This window comes from Balaenoptera physalus (genome assembly GCF_965194825.1).
Source record: "Balaenoptera physalus genome assembly, chromosome: X".
Taxonomy (NCBI): Eukaryota; Metazoa; Chordata; class Mammalia; order Artiodactyla; family Balaenopteridae; genus Balaenoptera; species Balaenoptera physalus.
The window spans coordinates 34579145-34593735 of NC_138903.1; the positions used below are offsets into that span (position 1 = coordinate 34579145).

General features: G+C 40.2%; 2 protein-coding genes across 4 annotated transcripts in view; one reads left to right on the forward strand and one right to left on the reverse strand.

The window, feature by feature from the left end:
- Positions 1 to 14591, forward strand: part of SYTL5 (synaptotagmin like 5) — a 292517-nt gene that overhangs the window by 253339 nt on the left and 24587 nt on the right. The window lies entirely within an intron of this gene.
- Positions 1 to 14591, reverse strand: part of SRPX (sushi repeat containing protein X-linked) — a 107685-nt gene that overhangs the window by 8982 nt on the left and 84112 nt on the right. For both annotated transcript variants that reach the window (XM_082446580.1, XM_082446579.1), the window contains one exon: positions 7613 to 7734. In XM_082446580.1, coding sequence (XP_082302706.1) covers positions 7613 to 7734 — 122 coding nt within the window. The remainder of the gene's footprint in view (positions 1 to 7612; positions 7735 to 14591) is intronic.

Sequence of the window (14591 nt, forward strand, 5' to 3'; positions counted from 1 at the left end):
ACAGGATAGAGAGCCCAGAGATAAACCCATGCAACTGTGGTCAGTTACTATATGACAAAGGAGGCAAGAATATACAATGGAGAAAAGACAGTCTCTTCAACAGTGGTGCTGGGAAAACTGGTCAGCCACATGCAAGAGAATGAAATTAGAACATTCTGTAACACCATACACAGAAATAAACTCAAAATGGATCAAAGACCTAAATGTAAGGCCAGATACTTTAAAACTCTTAGACTAACATATAGGTAGAACACTCACTCTTTGACATAAATCACAGCAATATCTTTTATGATCCACCTCCTACAGTAATGAGAAGAAAAACAAAAACAAACAAATGGGACCTAATTAAACTTAAAAGTTTCTGCACAGTGAAGGAAACCATAAACAAAATGAAAAGACAACCCACAGAATGGGAGAAAATATTTGCAAAAGAAGTGACCAACAAGGGATTAACTTCCAAAATATACAAATATCTCATGAAGCTCTATATCAAAAAAACCCAAACAGCTCAATCAAAAAATGGGCAAAAGATCTAAATAGACATTTCTCCAAAGAAACATACAAATGGCCAAAAAGTACCTGAAAAGATAATCACTATCACTAATTATCAGAGAAGTGCAAATCAAAACTACATTGAGATGTCACCTCACACCAGTCAAAAAGGCCATCATCAAAAATCTACGAACAATAAATGCTGGAGAGGGTGTAGAGAAAAGGGAACCCTCTTGCACTGTTGTTGGGAATGTAAACTGGTACAGCCACTATGGAGAATAGTATGGAAGTTCCTTAAAAAACTAAAAATAGAACTACCATATGACCCAGCAATCCCACTCCTGGGCATATACCCAGAGGAAACCATAATTCAAAAAGATACATGAGGGCTTCCCTGGTGGCGTAGAGGTTGAGAATCTGCCTGCCAATGCAGGGGACACGGGTTCGAGCCCTGGTCTGGGAAGATCCCACATGCCGCGGAGCAACTAGGCCCGTGAGCCACAATTACTGAGCCTGCGCATCTGGAGCCTGTGCTCCATAACAAGAGAGGCCGCAATAGTGAGAGGCCCACGCACCGCGATGAAGAGTGGCCCCCACTTGCCTCAACTAGAGAAAGCCCTCGCACAGAAACGAAGACCCAACAAAGCCATAAATAAATAAATAAATAAAATTAAAAAAAAAAAAAAAGATACATGCACCCCAACGTTCATTGCAGCACTATTTACGATAGCCAAGACATGGAAGCAACCTAAGTGTCCATGAACAGAGGAATGGAAAAAGAAGATGTGGTACATATATACAAAGGAATATTACTCAGCCATGAAAAAGAATGAAATAATGCCATTTGCAGCAACATGGATGGACCTAGAGATTATTATACTAAGTGAAGTAAGTCAGAGAAAGACAAATATCATATGATATCACTCATATGTAGAATCTAATTTTTAAAAAATGATACAAATGAACTTATTTACAAGAGAAACAGACTTACAGATATTGAAAACAAACTTATTGTTACCAAAGGTGAAGTGTGGGGGGGGGGGAGGGATAAATCAGGAGCTTGGGATCAATATATACACACTCTTATATATAAGATATATAATCAACAAGGACCTACTGTATAACACAGGGAACTCTACTCAATATTCTGTGATAACCTCTATGAGAAAAGAATCTTAAAAAGAATGAATATATGTATAAGTGAATCAGTTTACTGTACACCTGAAACTAACATGACATTGTAAATCAACTATATTCCAATAAAATAAAAAAAAAGAAAACATGCATGCACCCCACTGTTCAAAGCAGCACTATTTTACAATAGCCAAGACATGGAAGCAACCTAAGTGTCCATTGACAGATAAATGGATAAAGAAGATGCGGTACACGTATACAATGGAATATTACTCAGCCATAAAAAAGAATGAAATAATGCCATTTGCAGCAATATGGATGGACTTAGAAATTATCATATTAAGTGAAGAAAGACAAAGGAGGACAAATATCATATGACATCACTTATATATAGAATCTAAAAAAATGATATAAATGAACTTATTTTTACAAAACAGAAATAGAGTCACAGACATAGAAAACAAACATGGTTACCAAAGGGGATAGTAGGGGGTGGGGGGGAGGGGGAGAAATTAGGAGTTTTGGATCAACACATACACACTACTATATATAAAATAGATAGAAACAAGGACCTACTGTACAGCACAGGGTACCATATTCAATATCTTATAATAACCTATAATGGAAAAGAATCTGAAAAAGAATACATATATATATGTATAACTGTATGACTTTGTTGTACACCTCAAACTAACAAAATTGTCAATTAACTACTTCAATTTAAAAATGGTTAAAATAAAAAGATTTTTAATTTTAAAGGTAGATATATTAGTAAAAGTAGTGGATTTATAAAGGTTAAAAGACAAAAGTGGTAAAATAACTACAATAACTGCTTAAGGGATACACAGGATTAAAAGATATAAAATGTGACATCAAAAACAAAACGTGTGTGGAGCTTGAGGATGCCTTCAAGCTTAAGTTGTTATATTTATAATGGTCCATTTTAAGTTGATAAGTTAAATGTAAGCTTCATGGTGACCACAAACCAGAAACCTATAATAGATACACAAAAGATAATGAGAAAGGAATTTAAGCATACCACTAAATTCATCAAATCACACAGGAAGAGAATAGAGAAGAACGTAACAGAGGAACTATAAAACAGCCAAAAAACAAGATGGCAGTAAGTATCTACCTATCAATAATTTAAGTGGACTAAATCCTCTAATCAAAAGAAAGAGTAGCTGAATGGATTAAAAAAAAAGCAAAAAACACCTATCTATATGCTGCCTACAAGGGACTCACTTCAGATGTAAAGACACACACAAAGTGAAAGAATGGAAAAATATATTCTATGCAAATGGAAACCAGAAGTAAGCTGGATCACTGTTCTTGTATCAGACAAAATAGACTTTAAAACAATCAAACAAAAGGGTGTAATATAATATTTGTAAATATATATGCAACCCACATAGGAGCACTTAAATGTATAAAGCAAATATTAACAGACCTAAAAGGGAAATAGTAGGACAATGATAGTAGGGGACTTTAATATCCAGCTTACAACAATGGATAGATCATCCAAACAGAAAATCAGTAATGAAAACAGCAGCCTTTAACACATTATACCACATAGGTTTAAAGAGATACATACAGAACACCCCATCCAAAGCAATAGAATATATAGTCTTCATGTGCACATGGAACATTCTCTGGGATAGATCACATTAGGCTATAAAACAAGTCTTAATTTAAAATGATTGAAATCATATCAAGCATCTTTTAAGATAATAATGTATGAAGGGCTTCCCTGGTGGTGCAGTGGTTGAGAGTCTGCCTGCCAATGCAGGGGACACGGGTTCGAGCCCTGGTCTGGGAAGATCCCACATGCCGCAGAGCAACTGGGCCTGTGAGCCACAGCTACTGAGCCTGCGCATCTGGAGCCTGTGCTCTGCAACAAGAGAGGCCGCGATAGTGAGAGGCCCGCGCAGCACGATGAAGAGTGGCCCCCACTTGCCGCAACTAGAGAAAGCCCTCGCACAGAAACGAAGACCCAACACAGCCATAAATAAATAAATAAAATTAAAAAAATAATAATGTATGAAACTAGAAATCAAATATAGGAAGAAAACTGGAAACATTCATAAATAATGTGGAGATTAAACAATGTGTTACTGGACAATCAGTGGGTCAAAGATAAGTCAAAAAAATACCTTCAGTCAAATGAACACGGAAATAAAACATAACAAAACTTATATGAGATGCAGCAAAAGCAGTTCTAAGAGAGAAGTTCAGGGCAATAAATACTTATCAAGAAACAAAAATCTCAAAACAACCTAACTTTACAACTGAAAGAACTAGAAAACAAAGCCCAAAGTTAGTAGAAGTTAGGAAATAATAAGGATCAGAGCAGAAATAAATGAAGGAGAGACTAAAAGGATAATAGAAAAGACCAATGAAGCAAGAGCTGGTTCTTTGAAAAGGTGAAATTGATAAACCTTTAGCTACACTCACCAAGACAGAGAGGGCTCAAATAAAAATCAGAAATGAAAGAAGAGATATTACAACTGATACCACAGCTATACAAAGGATAAGAGACTATTACAAACAATTATATGCCAACAAATTTGACAGCCTAGAAGCAGCAGATAAATTCCTAGAAAAATACAACCTTCCAAGACTGAATCATGAAGAAATAGAAAATCTGAACAAATTACTATTAAGGAGATTGAATCAGTAATCAAAAACCTCCCAGCAAACAAAAGTCTAGGACCAGATGGTTTCACTGGTGAATTCTACCAAACACTCAAAGAAGAATTAATTCTACCAAACATTCAAAGAAGAATTAATACTAATCCTTCTCAAACTCTTCCAAAAACTAGAAGAGGAGGTAACATTTCAAAATTCATTTTACAAAGCCACCATTAGCTGGTAACCAAAACCAGACAGGGACACAAGAAAATTACATGCCAATATCCCTGGTGAACACAGATGCAAAAATCTTCAACAAAATATTCGTAAACAGAATTCAACATACATTAAAAGGATCATACAAGTGACATTTATTCCAGAGATGCAAAGATGGTTCAACATCTACAAATCACCATGTTATACCATGTTAACAAAATGAATGATAAAAATCATATAATCTTAATAGCTGCAGAAGAAGCATTTGACAAAATTCAACATCCATTTATGATAAAAACCTCTCAACCAAGTGGGTATAGAGGGAACATACCTTGACATAATAAAGGTCATATATAAACAAGCCCACAGCTAACTTCATACCCAATGGTGAAAAGCTGAAAGCTTTTGCCTCTAAGATCAGGAACAAGCCAAGGATGCCCACTCTTGCAACTTGTATTCAATATGGTATTGTTAGTCCTAGCCAGACTCAGTAGGCAAGAAAAAGGGGGAAAAAAGGCATCCAAATTGGAAAATAAAGTAAAACTGTCATTATTTGCAGATGTCATGATATTATATATAGAAAACCCTAAAGAATCCATCAAAAAGCTGTTAGATTAATAAACCAATTCAGTAAAGTTGCAGGATACAAAATAAATATACAAAAATCTCGTGCATTTCTATACACTAATAAGACAGTAACAAAAAGAGAAATAAAGAAAAATCACTTTTATAATTGTATGAAAATGAATAAATACCTAGGAATAAACTTAGCCAAGGAGTTGAAAGACGTGTACACTGAAAACAATAGGACATTCCATTTCAAACCTGTGAAGCCTTTGGTAAAACCACAAGGCCAGTGGTTCACTCACTGTGATCCCCAGACCGGCAGCATCAGCAACACCTGGAAACTTGCTAGAAATGCAAGTTCTCAGGCCCTGTCATAGACCAACTGAGTCAGAAACTCTGGGCGAGGGGCCCAGCACTCTGTTTTAACAGCCCTCCCGGAGATTCTGAGGCAGGCTAAAGCTTGAGAACCACTGCATAATTCATTTATACAACTTATTTGTTTAAATCATCCTCAGCCTACAGAGGTCTACAGTAGCCCCAACATATAAAACCTGAATGATAGCAGTTTTCTTAAATCAGATTTTTCTATTCTTCAAATTTAAACAATTTAAAAATCACATTGGGCTTCCCTGGTGGCGCAGTGGTTGAGAATCTGCCTGCCAATGCAGGGGACACGGGTTCGAGCTCTGGTCTGGGAAGATCCCACATGCCGTGGAGCAACTGGGCCCGTGAGCCACAACTACTGAGCCTGAGCGTCTGGAGCCTCTGCTCCGCAACAAGAGAGGCCGCGATAGTGAGAGGCCCGCGCATCGCGATGAAGAGTGGCCCCACTTGCCGCAACTGGAGAAAGCCCTCACATAGAAACGAAGACCCAACACAGCCAAAAATAAAAATAATAAATAAATAATAAATAAAAAATTTTTTAAAAATCACATTAAGATTCTCTCTATATATCTGCAATTCAGAAAAAAAAAACCTTTAGTCAATTCTGCAACAGGTTTTAAAAAAAATCATTGACATAGCATATGAGCAGTTAGTTCTAAATAAGCAATAGCTTCACGAAACCTACTTTGAGAATTTTCAATAAAATTTTTCAGACGTCAACAATCCTCTTAAGTTTTCTTATCTTCAAATTGAAGTGTTGGTAATTATAGATATGCTCTTAAAGGGTACTATCACCCCTGGAAATAGTAAAGCTGTTTCCATTTAGAGTCATTTACTTACTTAGCACCAACATGGTACCAGGCACTGTGCTAGGTACTAGGCAGCAAATCTTGAAAACATCTGGTACTGACCTCAAAAGTGTTACCCCTAGGGACGTACTAGATGCAAATGCAGGTGGATAAAAAATGAATAAGTAAAAGCTTATGAGTATTCCCAGGCTTCTCCTTCCTTCAGCCAACTAAAGAGAATTCAGGCCTATTTTTCTTTTTCCATCCCTCGCCTTCTGAGTTTTTGACCCTGGTGTAGATGGGGCAGACTCTCTTCGCGTGGAGAGAGGTATAAATCAAACATGTGGAGGGTCAGAAGGCAGATGGAAAATAAGGAAGTTAGAAAAAAGAAGCTATTATGTCAATCTGTAACATCACTTGCTAAGGACATATTTCTATCATAATCTCTCAAGGAATTTCTGTGAACCTCTTTGAAAATCCGTGATAGGGTTCACCACATTCTATTTCATTTTCTTCTTCCTGGGTATATAGAAAGACTACATTTCCCAGTCTCCCTTGAAGGCTGATTGCAATCATGTGATGAGTTCTGGCCAAGGGACTGAGAGACAGCAATTTTATGCTTCCAATATGAAGCCAAAAAAAAAGTGGCATGGTTTGTTTTTACTCTTTTCCCCCTTTGCAGAAACCTGAAAGTAATGTATTCTGGGATGTTGATTCTACAAGATGGTGGAGCCACCAAGAGCTTGGGACCATGAGATTATATAGAACAGAGATCTGCCCCCTCCCTTGCAGAGTGTGAGAGAAAAAGGGGAGAAAGGAAGATTTTGAGGAGCTCTGCTTTACGCTAATTGTCCTTTTCACAGTGGTCAAAAGATACAAGTAAAAATTTGGCTTGCTCTGAAATTACCTTTTGGCTGTTCAATTCTGCTTTTTTAACGCACCATTACTCAGAGTCTGAACACCATGATTCTGGCTTTTTAAGTGTTACCAAAAGTTGTTAAAATGGGACTATGGACAAGTGCCCTGGAAGCATGGAGGAAAAAGAGGCCAAGCCTGGAAAGGCTAAATTGGAGGCCTGCCCTCTTAAGAAGACCAAGGATTGCGTAAATCCTTTTTACATTCTGTCCCCTTCCCATCCCACTCCCACCAAGGGGAAAAAAAAACAAAGACAAAGCAAAAACACCTGGAGGGGGAAGGAACCCTGGTAATTACCCACTGCATCATGTATTTGGACAAGCAGCCACATGCCAATTAATATTGTTATAATACTCCCAGAATAAAAGTAATTAAAGGTTGAAGGTTGCCTGGAATCAAGAATGAATAGAGAGAAATCAGGGAACCTGATCAGAAAAAAAGCACTTTTATAAGTAATAATACTTAAGAACAGAACTTCCCCCTACCTGAGCTGCAGAGCTAGGGCTGGAGGCATAATCTTTGCTCCTATCCTGCCGATGAGGGTCGGGAACACACCTACCAGCTCCACTATGGTGATGTGTCGAAGATCCAGGCCACATTGTGCTTGCTGGAAAAAAACAAACAAAAAACCCCAAGCAGGGAGGTGTGAGCATGGTTAAAGAAAATTCCATGTCAAACTACAGACCCACAGGAGCAGTACTCTTCTGTTTGGGGAAGTTTATTTGCCCACTCCAAACTGTCCTGAAGATAGCTAAGAAATTCGAGTTCAACTAGTGGCTATAAAACCTAAATACCTTCCCAGAGGAATCATTCAGAAATGGCTTGGCAATGAGATTTTGAAAACCTAAGCAAAATGGCAGTGTATGTATTTCCAGATGGGCTGAGACTTTGCATGAGTCAAATTTCCTAAAAAGTGTCCAAGACCACCCCAGAGGATTCTAATTTGTCTTTGCAAGGACAAAAGAATATTTCCAGTATCCCACTATCTGCCCTTTTCACCCCTCACACCCGCCTTCCCAAAGCCCCCCCAACATGAGCATGGTGAAGAAATAAGGATAAGCAATTCCAACCCTCATCTGATGCCCTGGTTTTTTACATCTGGTGACCTGGCCCTGGCAGTTGCCACCCAGGGACAGCCCTCGATGGCCTGGCTCTGGTGACCAGAGGGGCTGGAATTCCTGGGTCCCATGCAACTCTAACAGTTCTTGGTGGGCTGCCACCCTTGGGGCATTGCACAGACAGCAGACTGAAACACACCCCCAGTTTCTGTGGAAGACGCCTCATTTTTTGTCCTGGATCATCAACCTTAAGGGCAGGCTTCAGGCTTGGCATACATCTAGAGGCCTACAGAGAGGCCCTCGGGGAACGTAGGCCAGGGATGCCATCTTTATGTTCTCCCTCTGGAGATTTCCTCTGCTACACCCAGGCAGGGGAGGTGATACATGGCCCCCACCCACTACAGATTGAGGCCCCTGGCCCTTCCAGACCAGAAAGCCTGTTTGGGAAAATTTGAGAGCTGCCTGAAGTGGGGCCCTCCCAGTGCCACCCAGGCATGAGCCCAAGTTATAGCCCTAGGCACTGTGGAGTGTGGCCCCCCATCTGATAGGAAGGGTTTGTGAGAACACCTAGAAGCTGTGTAACCCAGCAACTCTTAAGCTGAGAGGAGAGTGGGCAGAGCTGATGGCTGCCAGGGCAAACAAACTGGCCCTGTTCAGCCAGGGAACTTGCGGCATGAGTTGGCTTGAGTCAAGGCCACCAACAAAGAGCATTAGTGGCACTTGAGGTGTTTTTCCTGCTGTGCCCAGGAAGCGAAGCTGATTCACAACCTCACTTATTACTGACTACTACCTTCAGACCACCTGACCAAGAAACCTAACCCTGACACACAGGAAGCTGCATCACCCATCTAACAGCCCTGCTTATGGTGGCGCTTGAATAGAGTGCAGCCCATGGCTTTCTCTGTCTGCAAAGGAAAACTGGTGGCCTCACCTAACCAAAATATTCAGTGCACACTCTTGCCTGATTTGAGTCCCCAGACAATGAGCCACGCAGGCCCTGGGTCCCGTCCTGCTGCTTTGCCAGGGCAGGGAAGCTAATTCATAGCCCCACCTACTGCTGGGTTTAGTAGTACCCAGTCCAAAGCATTTAGTAAGCCTGACCAGAATCCAGACAGTCATGAAGCCCATCCTACAGCTGCATTTGGGCAGGAAACCAAGATAGCAGTCCTATCCAGCTGTTCTCAGCCAGTGGCACGCCCCCACCCCTAACCTCAGAGCTCGAACTGATGCCTTGCCCAAACTGACACTAATAACAGGCCCCACCTGCCCAAGGATGTTACCAGCAGACACGTCCAGAAACCTAAACAGAGCTGATTGGTGAAGAACTGTCTCTGCCAAAGTAAACCTTAAAGTCTGGAAAAAGAGATCACTTATTCAAATGAACAGACACCGGTATAAAGAATCAAGGATCATGAAAAAGCAAGTATGTACGATACCACCAAAGGTAAGTAATAAAGGGCCAATAACTAACCCTAAGGAAATGGAGAGCTATGAACTTTCAAAGAATTCAGAATAATCATCTTAAAGAGGTTTCGTGAGCTACAAGAACAGACAACTAAATGAAATTAGAGAAGTAAACAAAATGAGTTCAACAAAGAAATATAAACCATGAAAAAAATCACAGAGCTGAAGAATAGAATAACTGAACCAAAGAATTCAATAGAGAGCTTTGGACTTCCCTGGTGGTGCAGTGGTTGAGAATCCGCCTGCCAATGCAGGGGACACAGGTTCGAGCCCTGGTCAAGGAAGATCACACATGCCATGGAGCAACTAAGCCCGTGAGCCACAACTACTGAGCCTGCGCTCTAGAGCCCATGAGCCACAACTACTGAAGCCCGTGTGCCACAACTACTGAAGCCCGTGCACCTACAGCCCATGCTCCCCAACAAAGAGAAGCCACTGCAATGAGAAGCCCGTGCACCGCATCGAAGAGTAGCCCCCACTCGCCACGGCTAGAGAAAGTCCACGCGCAGCAACGAAAACCCAATGCAGCCTAAAATAAATTAAAAAAAAAATAGAGAGCTTCAAAAGCAGACTCAACCATGCAGAAGAATCAGAAACCTGGAAAACAGGACATTTGAAATTATCCAGTCAGAGGAACAAAAAGGAAAAATAATGAAAAAAGATTGAAGGGAGCCTAAGGGACTTATGGTACACAAAGAAAAATATTCGAATTTTTGGAATTCCAGAAGGAGAAAAGGGACAAAAAGTGTATTTAAGTCAATAATGGCTGAAAACTTCCCAAACCTGGGGAGAGAACTAGACATCCAGATGCAAAAGGCCCAAAGGATCCCAAACAGGTTGAACCCAAATAGGGCTACACCAGGACATATTATAATTAAATTTTCAAAAGTCAAAGTCAAAGAATTTTAAAAGCAGCAAGAGAAAAGAGAGAAGTTACATACAAGGGAACCTCCATAAGACTATCAGTGGATTTCATAATGGAAATTTTTCAGACTAGAGGAGAATGGTAGGACATATTCAAAATACTGGGGGTGGAGGGGGACTTCCCTGGCAGTCCAGTGGTTAAGACTTTGCCTTCCAATGCAGGGGGTGTGGGTTCGATCCCTGGTTGGGGAGCTAAGATTCCACATACCTCACAACCATAAAACCAAAACATAAAACAGAAGCAATATTGTAACAAATTCAATAAAGACTTTAAAAATGGTCCACATGAAAAAAAAATCTTAAAAAAAAAATGTTGGGGGGAAAACTGTCAACCAAGAAATTCTACACTCAGTGAAGCTCTCCTTCAGAAATAAAGGAGGGATAAATACTTTCCCTAAAAAACGAAAGCTGAGAAAATTCATCATCACTAGACATGCTTTACAAGAAACGTTATAGGAAGTTCTTTGAGTGGAAGTATAGTCAGCCCTCCATATCCATGGGTTCTGCATCCACAAATTCAACCAACCATGGACCACGTACTATGTGTACAACTGGAGGATCTATGGATGGGGAACCCACAGATACAGAGGGCTGACAATGGGACATGAGCATCCACAGATTTTGGTGTCCGCAGCAAGTCTTGCAACCAGTTCCCTGCAGATACTGAGGGATAAATATAAAAGGATGATAATTAACATCATAAAAACATAAGAAGGCAGTGTAAAACTCACTGCTATGGAAAATAGAGTCAAACTTGGATTCTGTAATATGGTAATAGTGGTATGTAATTCACTTACAGCTCTAGTTTAAAAGTTACAAAACAAACATGGTCAATGGAGACAAGATAGCAGAGTAGGGGAACACGAGCTCACCCCTTCTTACGAAAACACCAAAATCTCAACTAACTGCTTAACAACCATCGTCAAAAAAAAATGCTGGAGGGACTTCCCTGGTGGCGCAGTGGTTAAGAATCCGCCTGCCAATGCAGGGGACAGGGGTTCGAGCCCTGGTCCAGGAAGATCCCACATGCCACAGAGCAACTAAGCCCGTGTGCCACAACTACTGAGCTGTGCTCTAGAGCCCATGAGCCACAACTACTGAGCCCACATGCCGCAACTACTAACGCCTGTGCTCCGCAATGAGAAGCCCGCGCACCGCAACGAAGAGTAACCCCTGCCTGCAACTAGAGAAAGCCCACACGCAGCAACGAAGACCAAATGCAGCAAAAATAAATTAAAAAAAAAAAAACAACACTGGAACCTACCCAAGAAGATACCCTACATCCAAAGACAAAGAAAAAGCCACAACAAGATGGTAGGAGGGGCACAGTCAAATCCCATACCCACTGGATGGGTGAACCACAAACTGGAAAATAATTATACAACAGAAGTTCTCCCACAGGAGTGAAAGTTCTGAGTCCCACATCAGGCTTCCCAGCCTGGGGGTCTGACAATGGGAGGAAGAGCCCCCAGAGAATCTAGATTTGAAGGCCAGTGGGGTTTGATCACAGGAATTCCACAGGACTGGGGGAAACAGAAACTCCACTCTTGGAGGGCACACACGAGGTCTCGTGCTCACCAGGACACAGGGGAAAAAGCAGTGACCTCATAAGAGACTGGGCCAGATGTACCTGCTAGTATTGCAGGGTTTCCTGTGGAGGCGGGGGCAGGAGGGGGCAGCTGTGGTTCACTGCGAGGACAAAGACACTGGTAGCAGTAGTTCTAGGATGTACTCATTGGCGTGAGCCCTCATGGAGGACGCCATTTTCTCATCAAGACCTGGCCCCACACAACAGCCTGCAGGCTCCAGTGCTGGGACACCTCAGGCCAAACAACATTAAACGCTCCAGCATTCACATTATTGAAGTCCCAGAAGGAGAAGAGAGAGAGAAAGGACCTGAGAAAATATTTAAAGAGATAATAGCTGAAAACTTCCCTAACATGGGAAAGGAAACAGTCACCCAAGTCCAGGAAGTGAAGAGAGTCCCAGGCAGGAAAAACCCAAGGAGGAACACGCCAAGACACATAGTAATCAAATTGACAAAAATTAAAGACAAAGAAAGAACATTAAAAGCAACAAGGGAAAAGCAACAAATAACATACAAGGGAATCCCCATAAGGTTATCAGCTGATTTTTCAGCAGAAAGTCTGCAGGCCAGAAGGGAGTGGCATGATATATTTAAAGTGCTGAAAGGGAAGAACCTACAACCAAGATTACTCTACCCAGCATGGATCTCATTCAGATTTGGAGAAATCAAAAACCTTACAAACAAGCAAAAGCTAAGAGAATTCAGCACCACCAGACCAGGTTTGCAACAAATGCTAAAGGAACTTCTCTAGGCAGAAAAGAAAAGGCTACAATTAGAAACAAGAAAACTACAAATGGAAAAGCTCACTGGTAAAGGCAAGCATACAGTAAAGGTAGGAAATCATACACACAAATATATCAAAACCAGCAATTGTGAGAAGAGGAAAGCACAAATGCAGGATACTGGAAATGCATTTGAAATTAAAAGAGGAGCAACTTAAAATGATCTTGTTTATATATAGACTGCTATATCAAAACTTCATGGAAACCACAAACTGAAAATCTACAGATCACAAGAGAATAGACCAAAAGAAGAGAAGAAAAAAGACCTACAAAAACAAATCCAAAACAACTAAGAAAATGGCAATAAGGAACATACACATCAATAATTACCTTAAACATAAACAGATTAAATGCTCCAACCAAAAGACAGACTGGTTGAATGGATCCAAAACCAAGACCCGCATATATGCTGTCTACAAGAGACCCCCTTCAGATCTAGGGGCACATACAGACTGAAAGTGAGAGGATGGAAAAAGGTATTCCATGCAAATGCAAATCAAAAGAAAGCTGGAGTAGCAATACTCATATCAGACAAAATACACTTTAAAATAAAGAATGTTACAAGAGACAAAGAAGGACACTACATAATGATCAAGGGATCAATCCAAGAAGAAGATATAAGAATTATAAATATATATGCACCCAACATAGGAGCACCTCATATATAAGGCAAATACTAACAGTCATAAAAGGAGAAATTGACAGTAACAGTAATCATGGGGGGCTTTAACATACCATTTTCACCAATGTACAGATCATCCAGACAGAAAATCAATAAGGTACACAGGCCTTAAATGACATATTAGACCGATGGACTTTGATATTTATAGAGCATTCCATACAAAAGCAGCAGAATACGTGTTCTTCTCAAGTGCACATGGAACATTCTCCAGGATTGATCACATGCTGGGCCACAAAGTAAGCCTCGGTAAATTTAAAGAAAATTGACAACATATCAAGCATATTTTCCAACCACAACGTGAGGAAAAACTATAAAAAAACACAAACACATGGAGGTTAAACAATATGCTACTAAACAACCAATGGATCACTGAAGAAATCAAAGAGGAAATTAAAAAACACCTGGAGACACATGAAAGCACAATGATCCAAAACCTACAGGACTCAGCAAAAGCAGTTCTAAGTGGGAAGTCTATACCAATACAATCTTACCTCAGGAAAGAAGAAACATCTCAAATAAACAACCTAACCTTACACCTAAAGCCACTACAGAGAAAGAAGAACAAACAAAACCCAAAGTTAGCAGAAGGAAAGAAATAAAAAATCAGAGCAGAAATAAATGAAACAGAGATGAAGAAAACAATAGAAAAGTTCAATGAAACTAAAAGCTGGTTCTTTGAAAAGACAAACAAAATTGATAAGCCTTTAGCCAGACTCATCAAGCAAAAAGGGAGAGGGCCCAAATCAATACAATCAGAAATGAAAAAGAAGTTACAATGGACCCCACAGAAATACAAACGATCATAAGAGACTACTACAAGCAACTATATGCCAATAAAATGGACAACCTGCAAGAAATGGACAAATTCTTAGAAAGGTACAACCTCCCAAGACTGAACCAGGAAGAAATAGAAAATATGAAGAGACCAACCACAAGTAATGAAATTGTAACTGTGATTTAAAAACT